The sequence below is a fragment of the Hippopotamus amphibius genome, chromosome 5 (genome assembly GCF_030028045.1).
Source record: "Hippopotamus amphibius kiboko isolate mHipAmp2 chromosome 5, mHipAmp2.hap2, whole genome shotgun sequence".
Taxonomy (NCBI): Eukaryota; Metazoa; Chordata; class Mammalia; order Artiodactyla; family Hippopotamidae; genus Hippopotamus; species Hippopotamus amphibius.
Genome location: NC_080190.1, coordinates 158,582,110 through 158,602,678, shown reverse-complemented (window position 1 = coordinate 158,602,678; position 20,569 = coordinate 158,582,110). Strand labels below are relative to the sequence as shown.

General features: G+C 47.8%; 1 protein-coding gene across 4 annotated transcripts in view; it reads left to right on the top strand.

Annotated features, from left to right (window-relative positions):
• ANXA13 (annexin A13) overlaps positions 1–8,837 on the top strand; it is a 79,525-nt gene extending 70,688 nt beyond the window's left edge. For 3 of the 4 annotated variants that reach the window (XM_057735741.1, XM_057735742.1, XM_057735739.1), the window contains 3 exons: positions 1,248–1,323; positions 4,823–4,935; positions 8,222–8,837. In XM_057735741.1, the coding sequence (XP_057591724.1) occupies positions 1,248–1,323; positions 4,823–4,935; positions 8,222–8,341 (309 nt within the window). In that variant the 3' untranslated portion in view covers positions 8,342–8,837. The remainder of the gene's footprint in view (positions 1–1,247; positions 1,324–4,822; positions 4,936–8,221) is intronic. The other variant, XM_057735743.1, reaches the window with a different exon arrangement.
• Positions 8,838–20,569: the final 11,732 nt, after the last annotated feature.

The following is a 20,569-nucleotide window of genomic DNA, read 5'->3' as shown; positions in this document are numbered from 1 at the left end:
ACTAAACACAGACCCGTGTAAATACAATGTCCTCTTGCAACACGATCTCAGTCTACAGAACAAGAACCCTGTTCATGGGAGAGTGATAGCAGTTTCTTCTGAAACACCAGCTCCCACATCCAACCCCCCAAAAGCTGAGAACAGCTAAGAAAGGGACAGGACTGAAAGCCCCCCAACCCAATCCCCTTCTTATCCAGGTCCATTCCACACCAGACTTCCAGATGGGCCAACTATGAGGAGGGGATCAAGCGACGGGTTTCATTAAATCCAGATCCTCCTCACCCCTCATCTATTGTGTTCGTATCACAAAGAATATGTTGTTTACGGAATAAACTACATGGACTCCACTGGCGTGTCCTCAAAGACCCCAATTATTTACAGACTCACAATTGGGTCATATCCTGAAAAGATCATTTCTAAGAAAGAAGTTTCAGTATTTCTAATGCTTAATTGCATTTCCCAAACCCGACCAAAAGTTCTCCTTTCTCTTTATAATGCCTGCCCTGAGCTTGGCCCAGGCGGTACTTGTGTTAAGCGTGGTCACAATTTACTTTGAACTTCAGCTTCTATAAATATTTGGAAGGAAACCTAATGTGTAATGCTGAGCAGAACGATAGGCGAGCTGGCGGTGAATATAAGATCATCTGGAGTCTCCCCAGAGAGGATGAAAGCGGCATTTGACGTGGTCAGCCCTTGGCTCCCAGCCTAAGTAGCCCCACTGTATCTAAAACATTAGATCAAGGCCTTACCATGAGCTTCACAACCTCTATTCATGTCGCCCAAACCGTAGGCGCCCGAGCTCCCAGTCTAAGTCCGCCACAGGGGAAGGTGTGGGAGATGATTATAACCACAGCCTCCTGGAAAATTGGACATGGAAAGAATTTTTACAAACACATAGGAGACTCAAATATTATCTAAACATAAAGCATATTGTCCCAGTATTTATTCATTGCTCTTCCACCCCCTGATTTTACAGAGGAGGAAACTGAGGCCGAGGGAGTGGTCCTGACTGGGGTCATATCCATCAGGGGTCAAGCCTGGACGAACTCCTGAGGGTCCCCACACAGACGGGGGGCAACCACCCACAGCCTGGCGAGGGATGAGGCCCGATAGGAGTCCCAAACTTCCTCTGGTTCTTGCGTGGCCAGATCTGGAAGCATCTAGTGCCTTTTTGTAGAAAAACAAGCCTCAAGTGCACCGAGGCCAAAAGCAAAACCTGGACTAACAATTGGACTTTATCTCTCCAGCTCATCGGCAAAGACATCGAAGAGGCCATCAAAGAAGAAGCATCGGGAGATGCACAGAAGGCCTACTTAACACTCGGTAAAGTAAAGCTAGGAAAGCCTCTGACTTAGGTTGGGCTCCCTGGAACCAGACTGAGATGGAGATTTGTGCGCAGGAAGCTTTCAGGGAAGAGTTTGGGAACCACACATCTACGCAGCATTGGGAAGGGAGAGAATGAATGTGATGCAGCTGCAACAGGAGCTGTGCTGGTCCCCAGGGAGCCCTGAAGTCAGGATGTCCACAGTGGGCAAGGGGGCCAGGTCGTCACACCCCACATCAAGCAGCCGGCTAGCTGCACCCAGGGAGCATTTGTAACCTTGGGGAAGGCAGCCCCCCTCTTTGACTCCTAATGGATATGACCCCAGTAAGTCCCTCCTTCCTGAGAAGGGACTCAGCTGTGAGCAGCCAGCAGGTAACTCTTGGCATGAGTGCCTCCGTCCTGAGGACGGCAGCTGGGGGACCTACCACAGCATCCACGACAGTCCCATTATGATCGTGGGTCCCCGAGAGCATCCATCAACAACCTGGGACTGTTGTCTAGTCTCAGGGGGCGGCATGAGGTTCACATGACACACACTCAAAAGCACCCAGGGTCCGATCCACGAGCAAGTTTTTGCAGGTGCCCGATGGCTCAAGGGTGACCTTTTCCATTTGGTTCCCTTCAACATTGGAATGAATGAGGTCTGTTTAGAAAGCAAGGTGGGGAAGACCAGATCATGGCCGTGCCAAGCAAATGCCAGGCCCTTCTCTCCAGGTGTTGCCCATAGGCAGGAAATAGCAGAGAGATGAACACGGGGCTGTGGCTGGCAGGCTCTTTTCTCATTTTTGCAAGCCCGGAATGAAGGCATTGTCCTTTGTCCACACTCTGGGGGCGAGGAGGCCAGGGCAGCATCCCAAATGGAGTGAGAGATGGAGAGAATATCCCCAGAAGAAGAGGAAGAACCAAAAAAGCAGCCCCTGGGAGCTAAAAAAGGCGCTTTTGCTGCCAAACTCGTTTGGGGATTTTTTACGGGATTTTTGGGAGCAATATCAGCCACTGATTTTTTTTTTTTTTAATTCACCTTCATTTTGCATTCAAATGAGCAGGTCTGCTATTGTGACACAATACAGAACCCTGAACATCCTTAATGTCACTCCTGTCCCGTGATGGATGCACACAGATGACTGTCCTTAGGGCTTTCAGAATAAGTGTCTTAAGAAAACCAAGAGATCTAGCCATGGCCCAGCTACAAGGCTCCAAACCCTTTCTATACTTGCAGTGTAAAGAATCAGGAAAACCCCAGAGTTCAGTCAGAAGGTTAATGTTAATTCTTATTAAATATTAATGGTAATAAAATCATTCAATGCTTTAACATTTACTTAGCATCTGCCTGGGCCAGGGGTTGTGCCAGGCGTGGAGATCAGAGGCAAACAGTTCCAGTTCCTGTTCTTAAGAAGCTTCAAGCTCATGGCAGATACACACAAATCAACAGATTGAGCTTCAATAAAGATAAGAACAAAAACAGAGCAAGGCGGGTACAGAGGAAGGAAAGGACCCATCCCTGCAGTCGGGGGACCATGAAATGCAGGAATTGGGTGGACTCCACTGGTAGCAAATACAGAAGAGATTAGAAAAGACCTTGCAAAAGAACCACACAGAGAGCGGAACATGACTTCATGACTAAATTCTCTAGACACTCCCCACCCTATTCCCGCCTAATTCATAAAGATGCCAATTTGCAGCTAAAACTGAGGAGGAGGTGTTATGAGACCAGATGGTCCCCAATGCTTGCAGCCTCTGGAGCAGCACTTCTCAAAGTGGGGTCCATAGATCCCCTGCATCAGAATCACCTGGGGGGAGGCATGTGAAAATGCAGTTTCCAGGGCTCCACTCCAGGTTACGGGCTTAGGACTTCCAGGAATGCAGCCCGAAGCCACACATTTACAAACTCCCCAAGTGATCACCTTATGCTCCCTGGAGTTTGAGATCCCCTGCTCTGCAGGCCAGGAGGAGCAAGGGACACCGCAGGGTGGCTGGCTGCCCCTCCTCCCACAGCCACAAACAGCCTTATTCCTATATCCTCCCAAGCTGGCCCCATCCAAACTTTCGGGGCATTCCTGCCGCTGCAGTCCACAAAGGTTGTTCACCAGGCATAGATTGTATACGGTGAAAAGCTGAGCTTTTTCTCCCCAAAATATCAAGAAAAAGGAATGTCAGGGGAGAAGTCACCAGTGCAGGGACAGAACACACTGAAGTTAGGCAGACGATCACTTCAACATCAGTTAGTACGAATGCACGGGGAGAGGGTCCTGAGGAAAACCCTGTGAGGCCACCAGCTCAGAATGTCTGGTGGGAGCGGGGTGTCACCATGAGTCTCAAATATGCTGCTCCCCACACGGCCAGGTTCACCCCCATAACCACCACCAATCCAGCAGCTTGTGGCTTCAGATTCCTGGGTCTGGGCTTCTCCACGGATACTCTGGTGGCTGCCACATGACCTATGAAATAAGGAGGCAGACCCCCAACCTGGACTCCGCTTCCCTAATTCTGTTCCTCTCCCTTCCTTGTAAGCATCCTATTGGCAATTACCTAGAAAATAAGAGTTCTTGTGGCGGCAGAACATACGAAGTATGTGCATTCCACACTTATGCTGAATTTATTACTTAGTACTTATCACTAATATCATAAAGGTTAAGTGTCCCAGGTAAATAACAACGTAAACAGTAAAGGGTTCATTCCCCAAAGTGTTAGTCCTGATGAACCCACATGAGCCTGGGAGAGGGACAGGGATCGTGATTTATCCCCGGGAGCAGAGATGCCCCCCATCCCGTGACTGGCGAATACAAACCATACGTTGTTAATCTGTGGATTAGATCATACTTTACTCATATCTGGCGGGGACAGGGCCAGAAAAAAGCACCTAGCAGCCTCACAGGAAGGTGCTCTGTAGACGGGATCAAACATTGCATCGAGCCCACATCCCAGATCACAAATTAAGAAGATTGTGGGGACCTTGGAAAAGATTCAGAGACGAGGTTCACAAAACCCAGTGAGGAAAAACAGAGGAAAGCAAGGTTGTTTAGCACAGGCAGGGGGGCCCCCGTCCAACTGAGCGAATCTTCAAGATGACGAAGTTTTATTACGGCAAGATTGCCGGCCAGTCTGTGTTTCCCCTCCAGACCCGACCCCGGCGTCGGAGATGTCTCTTAGAGACGGGAAGTTATCCCTCCTGGTGACAATCGTGAACGTTGCAGGGAGGGCCTGAGGATGGTCACAGCGTTCCTCCTCCTCCCAGGGGTCTGCAGAGAACAGGAGAGGTTCTTACGCATCTGAAAGGGTTTTGGCTGAAGAGTCCAGGTGCCCTGACCCCGGGGGAAACGGTCAGATCCCTTTACCAACAGTGTGATGTCCGGTCCTTTCAAACACCTGCCTCACACTTCCATCAGCTCCAAGGGCAGCCAGGTGACACCCTGGGCCAGCTCTGTTCCTTCCAAGGGTCTCTGTGCTATTCCACAAAACGTCAGTGCCTCACGTTCTCTTTCCCTCCGTCCCGCCCAGTGAGGAGTGCCCGGGACCTCCAGGGCTACTTTGCTGACCGTCTGTACAAGTCCATGAAGGGTGCGGGGACCGATGAGGAGACGCTCATTGACATCATTGTGACCCGGGCTGAGGTAAGGTGCACTCGTTGGGCTCCACCTTCTTGTTTTGCCACCGCTGATGTCACCAACAGGTCGTTTTTATTAAGGCCTATTTACCGAAGGAGTAACACAGAGACAGCCCTTGCCTTTCCAGACTTTGTGGAGGACGGTGTGCTGCGCTTCAACCTGTTTCTTTTTATAAAAATACAGTAAGGATCGCGGCTTCTATTTCTGTCATCTGTGGCTCCGGAGAGCTCGGGGTGGTGTGTGGGAGGGATGTGGAGGGGCCGGTCCATGTAGGGCAGCTCTATTTTAAGGAAAAGATAAAACAGAGACTCTGAAAGGTTAGCAACGGACTAGGTGACCCAGCAGCAGAGAAGAGAGCCAAGTGACTTCCCCACCCCTGAGCTGGACCTTTATTTCCTTAAACACACCCCAGAAGCACAATTTTACATAAAAACCACATGAGTACAAGACAATGTTTCTCAACCTTTTTAAAATTAAAATTAGCAATCGCCACCCCCGCCCCCCATCAAGGGAGCCTTTTTAGACCCAGTTTTTTCCTAGTCATCGTTCCCCTCCAAGAAACGTTAACATGGCATACATTGTGTATCTGTTTATGTCCTTATGTGTGTACGTAGTTAATTTTACATAAAAAGATTAAGATTTTTTTTCACCCTCTAAGAACCAATTTTTGCCCCATTAGGAACAATAGCGCCCCCCTTTGAGAACGCATGAGTACAACAAAGGCACAGGGAGAGGGGTAGCCAGAAGCTTGGGAGCAGCTGTCAAGACTCATGTTTGGGATACAGGACCACAGAGAGAAGGAATTACAGAATAAAGGGGAAACGGCATTTCATCCACAGCAGAGAGGCCTTGGAGAGTGAAGTGCAACTGGGCACTTGAAAACCACAGACATCTTCCCTCAAAAACGTGTTAAATGAGGGGGAAAAGAGACCAACCCCAATTCTGGCCCCCAGCTTTCTGACAAATAATACTTAACATCTGACCCTGTTTGGAAATATAACTTAGCAACACGACCGTTCTTTCATTTTTATTTCTATTCCTGGAATTTCTCCTCCCCCTCTTTCTCCTTCTCCTCCTCCTCCTCCACGATTCATATTTTCCCTTCTCTCTTAAAGCCCCTTTCTTTTTCTCCTCTTTCCCTCCCCCAGTCTCTCTGCCACTGTCTTCGTTTTATTTTGGTTGCTCTGATTCTCTCTTTCCCTTAGCTCTCCAGGTCTCTGCCTTCTTTGTCTCTTAGTCACTCACGCCCAGCCAGAGTCTCCGGAGGTGCTAAGACACTCCAAGGAGCAGGTTGGCGTCAAAGCCCAGAAAGGATCTAAAGACCCCCAGGGGGTTGGATCGCTCTGAGGGCTCCTCAGGGTGCCATGTTCACTCCAGCATGCGTGGGCTGTGGAGTGTTTATTCCAAGATGCTCTGTCCTATCTCAGTACTAAGCAGAGGTCCTGGGTCATCTCTACATGGGGACCATTCCCTCTGAATGCTGTGGGCTCAGCCAGATATATTGGCCTGATCTGCTAATCACTCTAAGCCGCCTGGTACTAGAACAGAGCCCCGTGAGCCCCTCCCCATCCCTGCACGGACACCACCCCCCCACCCCACCCCCCAGCCCCACTCCTGCCCCTCCCCCAGCCGAGCAGCCTACCAGACAGGGGAGCAAGGATCACGGGCCACTTGCCTGATACAGTCTCTCGCACTGTGTCCACTTCCAACATTTCCTCTCTCTCCTACCCTCTCTCGCTCTCATCTTTTTCTCTCCTTCTGATCAGGGCAGGAGAGAAAAAGAACCAGAAGCCTGAGCAATGGTTTGTAGGTCTCTCAAGAAAGCAAGATAGAGTCTAAATTAAAAACAAAACAAAAAACAAAAAAAACAAAAAAATCTGGTTAAAGAGAGTTCTGTGCTTTTTATGAGACTCGATGTGTTCTATCTGGAATTATATCTTCCATGGTGCAAGTATTACCTGCTTTACTAGGTTATAAGAGTCTTTAGAGCAAAACAATCTCTTTATTTGCGTTTCTTCTGAGTCCTTTCCCCACCTCTAGCACGTAGGTTTTTCAAGCTTTTCAGTGAGTTACAGTTGACCCTTGAACAACACAGATTTGAACAGTGTGGGTTCAGCCATATGCAGATTTTTTTTCAATAAATAATAGTACCTGTGTTTTCATTTTATGGATTTTTTAAAATAAATTTATTTATTTATTTATTTATTTATTTATTTATTTATTTATTTATGGCTGCATTGGGTTTTTGTTGCTGCTCGCAGGTTTTCTCTAGTTGCAGCGATTGGGGGCTGCTCTTCATTGTAGTGCGTGGCCTTCTCATTGCGGTGGCTTCTCCTGTTGCGGAGCACGGGCTCTAGGTGTGCAGGTTTCAGTCGTTGTGGCACTCAGGCTCAGTAGTTGTGGCGCATGGGCTTAGTTGCTCCGTGGCATGTGGGATCTTCCCATACCAAGTCTCGAACCCATGTCCCCTGCATTGGCAGGCGGATTCTTAACCACTGAGCCCCCAGGGAAACCCCTGAATCTTTAAATTAAATGAGTGTGGAGAAACGTTTGTGTTCCATTAGAGATCACAACATGTAAAATCAAAAGAACTAGGGTTTGAGGCCTGATGCTAACCAAACTGATTCAGCTTCCTGCCCTTGGGTGAATCATTGATTAATTCCTTTGTTTTTGAGGCAGAGACAGCAATACACAGATTTGAGGCTGCACAGGGGTCAGTGTTCCTAATTCTTGTATTGCTCAAGGGTCAACCATAGATTCAAAATAAGCCCTACAAGTTGACAATGATTTGAATTTTGTTGTTTGGCACTAATATTCTTGCTGATCAGGGTACTAGAGAGAAAAAAATAAAGGCTTCATTTCAAACCATCTTGACAATTTTCTTAATCTTATACCAAGAGTCAGCAAACTATGGCCTGCAAGCCAGGTCATGCCCACCACCTGTTTTTGTGCAGTCCTATTACCTGAAAATGATTATTTTAAAGTAACTGTAAAAAACTCAGAGGAAAAGTAGTATTTTTGTAACACATAAAGCCATATGAAATTCAAGTTTTAATGTCCATAAACAAAGTTTTACTGGAATAGACACACAGACACCTCTGCTACCTTTGGGGAGCTGAACTCAGCTTTCCTTTTCTCAGCCACAAAATAGGAAGAATAATAACCCCGACTCTAAGGGTGGCTTTGAGACATAAGTGAACAAGTGAGAATAATGTACTCAGAACAGTGACTGCCTGTGTTCATGGTGAAAACGCTTTAAAGGTCCCTACTGCAGCTGTCATCTCTCCTACAGGTGGACCTTCAGGGGATAAAAGCCAAGTTCCAAGAGAAGTATCAGAAGTCTCTCTCTGACATGGTTCGCTCAGACACTTCTGGGGACTTCCAGAAACTGCTGGTGGCCCTCTTGCACTGAAGCAAGACAGCGCAGCAGGAGCACAGGGAGGAACCACCTTTGTCAAGAGCCCCTCCCCAAACAGATTTGCAAATGGGACTCCAGCACAAAACACCCTCAAGGTTCCTGGTTTAGTTCCTTGGCAGCTTGAGCCGTGCAGCCAGGCCAAGCTGTTTAAGTTAAGGGCAGCAGCGTCAAGATGCTTGAATAGATCACCCCGAAAGCTGGCTTAGTGAGTATCTGGGCTGCCTGTTAACTTTCCTTGAGGGTAGTAACTGAATGCTTTCTAAGCACAAATAAAACCTGCAGTTGCTGAAAAACCTCTGCATTCATAATGAAACCTTTAGAAGGATATGTGTCACACCAGGGACTATATGTTGTGGGTAAAGAGCGAATGGTTCAAGTCCAAGAAAGACAAAAGTAAGCCATTCATTCATTTTCCTTCTGTGTGCTCAATTTCAAATCCTCCATGTTAATTAAAGATGTGGATTATGCCTCCGTCAGCGGTTTTTCCAAAGACTGGGTTGATTCATGTTGGCATTTGTCCTGGAAATATATGACTTGTGAAATGCAGACATATTTGGAAAATACAACACAGTTACATTTATTAACAATCACCAAGGACCGTCATCAAGGCCAGCAGCAAGAAACAACTGACTTGCCCATACGAAACGAAACGAGGGGTAAAGTTCACTGATCTGCTACCTGGTTTAAATGGGTTTTCTGGCTTCTCTAGGCATTTGACCCGCTTGAGTCTTCCCTCTGATCTCCAAATACAATTAGGCTGGGCCCAGAGCCAACAGAATCAAGGTTAATGGTCTGACTCTCAAATGGATTGATTCTGCATCAATAGCATCTCCATTCCAAGATGCTTGTCTCATAGCCACGTGCTGCTACGCATAAAGGGGTCTGTCATGAGAACACAGACACTTTGGTCCAATGATTATAGCTATCATCCATTGCATGATTACTTGTGCCCGGCACTGCTAAGTAGCTTACCTTTGTACTCATCTTCCCAACATCGCTATGAGGTTAATATTACTCCCATTTATTAGCTGAAGCAACTGAGACATTAAGTAACCTGGCTAAATTCACTCACAAGCGACAGAACTGAGATTTGAACTCAGGGCTGGTTGACTCCAGAATCCATACTAGTAACCACTTACTTCTCTCAGAAAAATAGCACAAATTACATGGAAATGAGTCTGTATTCACTCACCTGCTTAAGTTCCTACTACTTGCCAATCACTGTGCTGGGCTCTGGGGGTACAGAGATAAAGAGGACACCGGCCACACCTTGGGCAGTTCATGCCCAGGCCAGTGGCAGAGACAGATGCCTCCAGTATTCAACAGATGCGGTAAGTACGTTAATACGGGCATGTAAAGTTCTCCATCCATGAGTAAGAAGAGAGGACACGGAGCTCTGCGTGGGGGAACTGGGGAATGCGTCACAGAGATGCATATATGCTGGGTTTTGAATGCACAGAAACTTTCCAGAAAAACAAAGAAAGAAGCACACGTGTAGAGGCTTGGAAACATGAAGGAGCAGGATATGTTCAGGAGGCGATGAAATCCATTCTCCTGGGGCACAGATGTGGTGAAAGGAAGGAGAGGGTTGGGGGGTGCAGGTGATGAAGCTGCTGAAGTATATGTTTGGATCACATTAGCCGTGGTTTTGCCTTCCAGGCGTGGGCTCGGTCCTCTGGGCAATGGTGGTCACCGGAGATGTTTAAGTGAGGGAGAAAAGGATCAGATTTGGGCCTTGGGAAATCACTTTGGTGGAATAGTCAACACAAAGCATACAGCCCAAACATGCCATGTTGTGTCTTTCCAGTGGCTGCAAAAGGGTGATCAACAAATTGAGAAGTTATGCTAACATGTGGGTCCTCAACACACCAGCTTGTCTACCTAACAGTCACTGTTGTAATTATGAGCTCTAACACGTAAAATGGTTCAATGACAAAACACACTCATGTTTACTTGTTGTCAAAGCTGGCCTTTGCTTTTAAAACAGAGAAACAAAAATAACCAGTTCTTAGGATCTGAGCTTATAGTAAGGACAGAAAAACAAACCAATGAACTGAAAAGAGATCTATTAAAAACAGCCATCCTTTGAGAGTGTTGAAAGCCCTGATTGACATGGGGAAAAGAGGAAAGGGATTTCACAGGGGAGGAAACAGGCTGAGTAAGATGGAGAAGCAAAGTCTTTTGCTCGAGGTCACATGCAGGAAGAATCAGGGCCAGAATTCCAACCCAAGTCCTTCCGACCCTGATGCCCGAGCTCTTAGCCAACTTGCTCATGTCATGGGCGCTTTCTCCTGAGTTTGCTGCACGAGGCGCCGGGCACCTCTCTGACGGCTGCTCACCACTCACAAGCAGAGGCCACTTTCCATGCGCTTGACCTGGGGGCTGCCTCATGAGACCACCCCCGTCGGGTCTGACCCCAGAATGCCCCACCCTTGCGGTCCTCATGGTCAGGAAGTTCCTCCTTTTCCCTTCCGTACACCCCTGCCCAGCCCAAGACCCCCTGCCCTCTCCCCAAGCCCCTACTCTCAGAGGGCAGGGCCTGCCTGGGGATGAGGAAGAGGCAGAAGACAAAGGTGGAAGGAAGAACGAGGGGAGAGAGCAACCGGGCCTTGTCACGCTCCCGCTGCACAGCCCCAGCGCCCACCCCTCCTCCCCCTTCCCACCAGGACCACTGGGGAAATCCTAGCTCCTGCCACCCAGGTGTTTGAGGGTGGGGAGGGGGTCTGAATCCCTCCTCCAGGGCTGCATGGGGAGAGCAGGTCCCGTGGGTGCACGTGGTAACGCACCATCCATTTCCCCATGGAATTCTGTTCCGGGCCCTGACTGGTTCACCCCCAGTGACTCACCTGGCCATGGCGGGGAAAACAGACTTTGGGAGGCTTGCCTGTGGGAACCACGGCAGAAGCTGAGGTTCTCCCCGAGAAGCAAAGGGAGTCCCACAACCAACTGCAGGTGCTCCAGCCCTCTACTCACTCCTCCCAGCAGCTCTGGACCCCCACGTGGTTCCCCTCATGCAGGCCCACCCCCCTTTTTGTGGGTCCCCGCCACCTCCCCGTTTTTCCCTTTCCTAGCTCTGTCCTAAACTGTGAGGGGCCCATGGGGACAAGGCAGCCCACAGGTCCAAGTGCTGTGCGTAGGCCTGTCACAGAGCCTGGGGAGAGGCCAGGTCCCGCCTGGAAGCCAGCTCAGGGCTCCGACAAGGGCCAGGTATAGAGAAGGGGCTTCAAGCTGCAAGTCAGTGTGTCTCTTCAGCCCTGTGGAATCTCCACCCCACAGGGAGGACTGCGGCCAGCGGAGGACAGGGTATTACCCCCGAGAGAGAGGCCCAGGGCAGGGAGCCCTTTCCATGCACCATTTTGAGTAGCACTGACCACTTTCCTTCTTACTCTTCTCTGGCCTCCTATTTCTTCTCCTTTCAGGAGACCAGGGCCAGCTCAGGCTGCTGGGGCCCTGCATGGGCCTTAATCACCTCAAATGGGCAAAATACCACCTCCACCACCACCCACAGACTGCCTTCTGCTGCACGGGCAATGCCTCCTAAAGAGACTTCTGGGGTCTGACTCAGCCTCGAGGCAGACCACCCTTTGTCATTTTTCTCTCCTTTATTCTAGGCTCTTCCCTCACCCAGACTCAGGATCACCAAATCCAAGAGGCTGGAGGGCAACTGTCTCATTCCTGTTCCAATCACTCATTGAGCATGAACTGAGAACCTGCCATGAGCCAGGGTCAGGGCTAGGTGTTGAGGATGCGAAGGTGAGCCAGTCACCCCTGGTCCTGCCATCACAGAGCTTCCTGTCCAGGGGGAGACACACATTTGCCAAGCAAACAAACTGAGCTAGAAAATAATCACAGGTCACGATACAGACCACGAAAGGAATGAAGTGGGTGCTGTGACGGAGGGTGATGGGGGCTGGGCGGGAGGGAGGGTGAGGGGAACCACGTTAAATGCAGTGGCCAGGGCCTGCCTCTCAGAGGAAGAAGCACTGAGCACTAAGACCTAAAGAATAACGGAATCACCCATGTGTTAGGTGGAGAGGATTTCAGGCACAGAGGACAGATCAGGGCAACTTGGGATGACACGGGCAAGAGCAGAGGTGGTCTCTGTACCTGGATGGCCAGGGCAGTTGATGCTGTGTGAGCGAGGGCAGAGTGAGGGATGGTCAACAAGGCCGTCAGGGCCCAAATGGAGCAGGACCTCACAGGCCAGGGTAAGGTGTCTGGGTTTTATTCCAAGTGCCTTTCCCATGGGGAAGCCCCACATTCAGGCTGCAAGGTTTCACCTCTTCTTATCCACAGCTCTGTGTTCCCCACGGTCCCAGCATGACTGCGATCGGGGAGGTGGTATCACCCATGCACAGTCCCAGAACAGCCCACCCTCCCTCGTCTCATGGCTGAGTTTTTCTTAGAGGATTCTGGTGTCCCTTCGCACAAGGTGACAGCGTCAGAACCACGAGACCATATCAGAGAGTTTCTAGAAACATTGGATCCTGCTGGATCACATTGAGGGGTTGCAGTATGTTGGTAAATGCTTAACAGTTAGCTCTCTTAGGGGAAGGGTAGCTGATCTATAGCATTTGCTGCTTTCCTGGTGTAAATACTCCCACCATAGCCGATTTCAAGCCACTGATATGATGTCACTGAATACGGAGTTCAGAAAAGATGAGAGTAGCACACCCGTATACAGTCTTTCCATCATACAGATACAATAGATGTAAATAGCTTCAAGAGCACAGATGACGGTAAAATGTAGTCAATAATTAGAAAGTAATGAATTTTGAGTATCACATTTGTTGTCAATATAATTTCATCGTAAGTTTACAAAATTTAATTTTTATTAATGACTATGATTAACAACCAGCTCATCACATTCATGAAAAATTAACAATTGGCTCCACCAATAGGCGCTGACACCAGCACTCCATTATGTGTGAGTTTCAACCCCATTTCTTCCAGGGGACTCTCGAGACAACATGTACCCTGTCTCCAGGTACCAGAAGTGATTTTCCTGAGCACTCTTCCCCCAGGGCAATGGGTTGCTACCTACCATACATTTCAGGGGCACAATGAATGGTTGTGTATGTTGTCTACTGCACAAGGCCGCCTGGCAGAGGGGATGTTTGGGACCTGAAACCTAGCCCTAGTTCCCCCATCAGACTTTGCCTGCAGGACTGCAGCTGCCTAGAGAGGGCGCCTTCCACTAATTTTCACTGAGGTACCGTATGGACTGGTCCTGGGACTGTATGTTATCTATTTTACCTATGAGAGGCCATTTGAGAGACTCTTGCCTGGATAAAATGCCTGTTACCAGCTTCTTATTCTGAAAAAATATTTAGGTTCTACCCCTCTTGGCATCCCACATAACCACATAATCAATCCCTGTAAATCTAAGGAGAGTGTTTAAAAGTAAAGACTAAGAAAAGGGGATTTCCTAGGTGGTACAGTGGTTAAGAATCTGCCTGCCGATGTAGGAGACACAGGTTCGATCCCTGGTCCAGGAAGATCCCACATGCTGCGGAGAAACTAAGCTTGTGCACCACAACTACTGAGCCTGCACTCTAGAGCCCACAAGCCACAACTATTGAGCCTGTGTACTGCAACTACTGAAGCCCGTACGCCTAGAGCCTGTGCTCTGCAACAAGAGAAGCCACCGCAATGAGAAGCCTGCACACCACAATGAGGAGTAGCCCCCACCCGCCACAACTAGAGGAAGCCTGTAGAGAAAGCCTGTGTGCAGCAATGAAGACCCAACACAGCCAATAAATAAATAATGGGGGGGGGGGGGGTGGGCGGGAAAAAGTAGGAAGGTAGAGAAAAAAATAAAACTTTGTTTCCAATATTTGTTAAAAAAAAAAAAAAAGACTAAGAAGAAAAAGGAGATGAGAATAATGGTCCAGAAGATGAGGCAGAGGTTTTATCACATATACAGAGATAGATGGTGAAGCAGAAGAAGGATACCCAGGCTGCCTTCAGGAAGACATCAGCCCAATCAGAGTTAGACATGCCAGCCTCCAGAATACCCCACCATCCTCGCCCAGAGGGCACTGTGTCCCTGCCCCAGCAGCATGGAGTCTGGCTCCTCCAGCAGCAAAAGACTGACGCACAGGACTCCTCCGGGCTGCAAACTAGCTATTTCTCAGACCGCACTACAGCCAATAAAAATGCCTCAGATAAGCCTCCAGAAACTAGATAAGCCAAGAAATAACTGTGCCAGGAAACCAGAAATGGTAGTTGTGCTTCCATATCAACAAGCAAGAGCCGCCACTTTGAATTCAGAGACTTCAAGCCTGCCTGTTTGCGCCATTGCAGTTTTTTGCATGACCAGGGCATACAGTGATGACCAGTCTGTTAAGAGACATAGGGTCAGAAGAAAGAAAAGTGGCTGGCGGGGAGGGGGGGGGGTTCAAAATAAACTTTTTATTTTATTTATTTCTGTAAGTTTTAGGTTTACAGGGAAGTTGTAATTATATTACAGAGAGTTCCCATATATCCCATTCCCAGTTTCCCTGCACAGCTTATGAACTAATATTGACACATTATAATTGAGTAAAGCCAACACTTCATTCATATTTCCTTAGTTTTCACCTAACGTTCTTTTTCTGTTCCAGAGTCCCATGAGAATATCACATTACATTTAGTTGTTATGTGTCTTTAGGCTGCTCTAGACTGTGACAGTTCCTCAGATTTTCCTTGTTTCTGTTGACCTTGACAGTGTGGAGGAACCCTGGGCAGGTATGTTGTGGAATGTCCTTCCATTTGAGTTTGTCTGGCGTTTTTCTCACAGCCAGACTGGGAGTATGGGGCTGGGGGAGGAAGATCACAAAGCTAAGGTGACATTCCCGTCACAGTGTTATCAAGGGCACTGGCCATCGGTGTGACTTGTCACTGTTGATGCTGAGCTTCTGGCTCTGGTGGTGACTGTCCGGTTTCTCCACTGTACTCATTAAAAGGAAATCACTGTGCATGGCCCACATTCAAGGGGCAGACAGCTATGTTGCACCTCCCGGAGGGGGTAGGATCTACACTACTTGGAATTCTTCTGTTCGGGTTTGTTTGTTCTCCCCCATTTATTTATTTATTTATTTATTTATTTATTTATTCAATAATTCATTTATATCAGTATACTCTTATAAATATTTATTTTATAAATATACTTTGTGTATCCAAGACTATACTATTCATTTTGTTTGCTCAAATTGTTCCAGCTTTGTCTATTGGGAGCTCTTTCACTTGGCTCCTGTGTCCCTCTGACATACCCCCTTACTTCGCTTCTTCAGTACTGCTTTTACTTCTGGCACTATAAATTGCTCCAGGCCCATTTTGCATATTCCTTTCCCCAGTCCTAGAATCTGCCATTTCTCCAAGAAGCTCTGGTTCTTTTATGGGAGAGTGATATTAGAAACCAAAATCTAGGCCCTGGGTGTGCTCATTGCCACTAGGCCCACTCAGTGGACAGAGCTAGGAAATATAAGTATATATACTAATCCATGTATACACACATACTTATATTTATACACAAATGTAGGTAGATGATATGGATATAGTTGTAAAGGTGTAGATGTAGATGTAGACATAGACATAAATCCACCTGTATCTGTATTAAGTTAGACATGAGTTCGTACAATGTCTTCAGCTTTCATTCCACCTGGTTCATGCTAGGAGGATTTTTGACATTTTGAAAACATCACAATGAGACAAGATAGTGGGAGGGAAGCTCCTAGAAAAGGGAGCCATGGGAAGAAGCGAAGAAAACCACACAGTGTCCTGCCTGTGCCACTGACTGATTGTATTTCCATTTTGAATGGGAGAGTTTGTGCCCAGATCTGGGGGGGAAAGGGTAGGCCATGGCGGAGTGGTCCTCAGACCTCCACTACCAGGTACCCAAGGAAATGCCCTTAGGATCTGAAGAGAATGCTCCGTGGCTCCTCTGTTCCTATGGTAACCAACTCCCCATGAGTTCAAAGTGTGTTCAGCCACCGCTGATAGCATGCAAAGGAAAGGGAAACAAAGACCATCTTCAGCGTCAGAATCAAGAGACCGTGGGTGGGGATCTATGTATGCATGCAGCTGACTCACTTGGCTGTATGGCAGAAACTGGCACAACGGCGTAAAGCAATTATCTTCCAATAAAGAGCTGAAAAGAAAGGAGACAGTGGGTTTTTATGTCCGTCCCTTTCTGTATATGATTTTTGTTCCCCGATAAGTGTAACTTCAGGATTGCTTAGAACAAGGATGTGTCAGGACAAAAGAGGCCTGAGGCATTTTTAGACTCTGGGCGAGAAGAAAAAAAGCACTGGTTTTGAATCATTCCTCACTGTGAATAACGTGGACCAGGACAAGATGACTCACAAACCAAAATGGACACACTAATTGGCGGAACTCTGAACCCAACCCAAGTATTAATTTTTTTTTTAACTGCACTGAAAACAAAAATCAAAGCTGTTGTTTTTAAAATCCTACCGAACCAGTTCCAATTAGAACCAGTCTTTGGAAATGGTGGAGCCAGAAGAAAAAAGAATCAGAAAAGCAAAATCATTTCCATACAAGTATTTCATTCACCTCTAGTGTCCGGCACATACAAACATGCACTGTATCTGTATTTCTATCGATAGGAGCTCTTTTAATTGACTCTCACTTAACCTATTTGTCACATTAAGTAACAATGCCCCATCCTCTCTATAGAGTCTATTGGTGGAGGTCCTGGATGCTCTGACCTCCAGTCACATCCCTCCTCCAGGCTACTTCCCATCCCTCAGCCAGCATTGCAGTTCTCCTGACCACAGCTCTCTCCCTCGCTGTCCCCAGCCTCCTAGAAGAGTTTGCCACTCTTATACCTCAAGCCTTCATGCTTCCTCTCCAAGGGGATGTCCAAGTAGCATCTCATACTAAATGCATCCATAGAAAAATCTTGATTTCTCCCATAAAACCTGTTCCCTTCCTGGTCTTCCAAATCTTGGTAACCACTCCCAGTTACCCAGTTGCTCATACCAAAGTCTCTTTGTTTCCTTTCATCCCTCAGTCCTCAAGGACCATGTAGTGGAAGTCCTATTAGTCCTATTACTCAAAATATCTTTGACTTTCCATGTTTCACCACTTCCAAAGCTCTCATGCCAGGTCAAGCCTCCCTCCTCTCTAATCTGAATCTCTACAATGACTTCACATTTCATCTCTGACCCCTGGAACCTCCACTCTCCTCTTCATTCACCAGGAACCAGTCACACTGGCCTTTTTTCCCTTCCTCAAACTTGTCATGCTTCTTCCTGCCTCAGGACATCTGTGCTTGTAGTTCCCTCCACCTAGGACTCCCCTTCTCCCAGACCACCCCATGATCCAATCTTATCGTGTGTCTCCTCCTCCAGAGGCTTACACCAGCCACCCTTTCAAGTCCCGTCCCCAACACTGCCCTCAAAACACACCCACACTTTCCCTTTAGCATTATCTTGTATTGTCTTCATAACAGTTGTCACCATCCAAAGTTATCTTATTTGTTTACATAGTCATTGTCTATACCTCCCCCCCATTAGAATATAAGTTCAAGGAGGGCAGGGACTTTTTCTCTATTATTCATCACTGGAACCCCAGAACCTAGAACAATGGCTGGCACGTGGTAGGTGCTCAATAAAATGTAGTTGAACAGATGGACACTGAACACAATTTCCTTCTTCCTCTTCTCTAGCCAGCTTCATCCTTTGACTTCCACTTTTCCTTTCTGTTGTAGCATCACATCCTCATGCAGCTAGCCCCACCCCACCCCCGCTCCAATCTCTCCCTGCTACACAATTCCATCAGCGCACTTAACGTGTCATGCTTTATCATTCTTGTTGTCCACATCCCCAACTAGACCAGGAGCTCTCTGAGATGAAGGACCACGTCTTCCTCAGCCTTCCAGCCCCAACACAACACAGCAATTCTCCACATCTGCACTGCCCTGCCGGCCCTGGCTGCTAGATTATTTTATATCTAGTCTTTTCCTCCACCCTCTTCTCACAGTCCACCTTTATAGCACTTATCATCACCCCAGATCATCTCAGCTCTAGTTATTCATTTATTTGTTCTGCTTATCTATTGCCTGCCTCCCACGTTGCATCCCTAGCGACTAGAACAGTGGCTGCCGCACAGTAGGTACTCAAGAAAGATCTGTTTACAAAGGGCTTATTCAATGTGTTTGTGAAATAAAGAACTAATTAAAATCGATGAGCCACCATGACCACTATAAATCTTAAGGTACCCAAAGAGCAGGGAGACTCGATGCTATGTTTATAGCAGTTACTCATGGTTTGCAAAACAAGACACATGGACATGATTCATGAAAATCACATTCTGAAGCAAATGTTTGTGGGCAGGGGTGGGGAGAGGGGAACAAGGCAAGTAGACATTTGGCTAATGAGGAAAATGGATCTCAAACTGCTCCAGGGCATCTTCTGCCTGAATGACTGACTGGTTGCTTCTTTTGTTTGGCATTGAGAGCCCTGACAGGAGCAGCAGGTCTCTCTGATGCTCTACTAATTCTATGCCAATTAGTCCAATTAGAAGCAGGTCTATAGATGAATTGCCCAGATGTTCGATTTCATCACATGGCCTATGCGGCCCAAGAAGATTAACATAGATCTTGGCACACAGGGGATGGGGGAAGGGATGACACTCAGAAAAACAGGTCTCGAAGGCAACTTCCAAGAGGACCTCAAGGAGTTTCGACAGCCCCTTTCCAAGAGGGAGACCTCAGGTCACCTGCCTTTTCCAGGTCCGTCAGCCTGGGCCAGCTGGGGAGTAGAGACATGAGATTTGCTAGTGACGTCGGCTTGGCATCTTTCATGTGACGTGTAAAGAATATCAACCACATTAAGTCACCCTAGGTTCCCAGCATTGCTGAAGACGTGATAAATAGAAGTTGGGCCATGCGGCCACCACAAGGGCAGTGAAAGTGGAGGCTGGACCTGAGCCAGCTGATGGGGCCAGCAGAACAGAAGCCAGCTCAGGGCTGCCGGCCACCCGTCCCCAAAATAATGTTTCATCAGGATGACATGTGAGGTCTGGCTAGAGCTGGTCCCTCTCAGTGGACGGAAATGTATGGCTAATTCCAAACAGGTTATCAAATGTACAAATGTGCCCAAGAACCTAGCTGGCTGCACTTCACCTCTGGGCATGGGTGTCTGTAAGGAAGATCAAAAGAAGAGTTATTAGTTCCTACTTTATGTCTTATTATGAGTAAGATAGGCCAGTTAATCATGCCTGAAGTTTGTAGGAGACGTGAATGGTATCTAGCCCAGTGCTTCCCACCCTTGACGGCACAGGGGAATTGCCAGGGGAGCTGACAGATGCTAAGCCTGGGCCCCACCCGGAAAGATGTGGATGTTATTGGACTTAGGGGTGCAGCCTGGGACCTGGGAATATTTTAATTTCCCCAGGGCTTACATGGGAAGCCAGGGTAAGAACCACCACCCTTATACAGCTTTAGACTGAGGGGCTCTGAAACCCAGCCCCTGTCTTCTCCCATGGACACTCCCCCAAATTCCCATCACCTTCCAGACTCATGTCAAGCAAAGAGGAAAGGGAAGGACCATAGGTGACTCTTGTCACAAAAGGGCCCTTCTGGGGACATTCAGTGTACCTCTATACAGGTTTTACTGAAGTCCTCATAATGTTCTATAAAATCCTAATTCCTTGAGCTAGAATTCTGAGGCATCTGTCTACCTGCTCATACATTCCTCCAACAAATACTCACTGAGGACCTACTGTGCACTAAATGTTCTTGCTCTCGTGAAGCTTTCATTCTGTTAGGGAGCACAGAATAAACAATAAGATGTTACAGACAGAATAATTTCATAAAACAAAATGTATAATAAAAAACAAAACAGGGTGATAGGACATAGAGAGACAGGTGAGGGGATGCAAGCTACTTCAGGCGGCCAGGACAGGTACGTGTGATGGAACAACATGAGGCCAGTCCTGAACGTCGAGAAGCCAGACGTACGACTCCCTGAGGGAAAAGCATGGGCAAAGGCCTCAGCCTCCTTGCAGGCCCACTTCAACTCCTCTGCTGTCCCAGGCGTCACCAGCTCCTCTGCCTCTGCATTTTGCACTTGTGCTATGAGAAATGCCATCTTCCAATCCAAATGTATGACGGCTCAAAGTCCCCCCTCCTCCTAGAACTTCCCAGGTCCTGTCTCTTCCTCATTCTGACTGCTCATTACCTCACCTGAAATGTCTGGAAATGCCCTCGGTAAA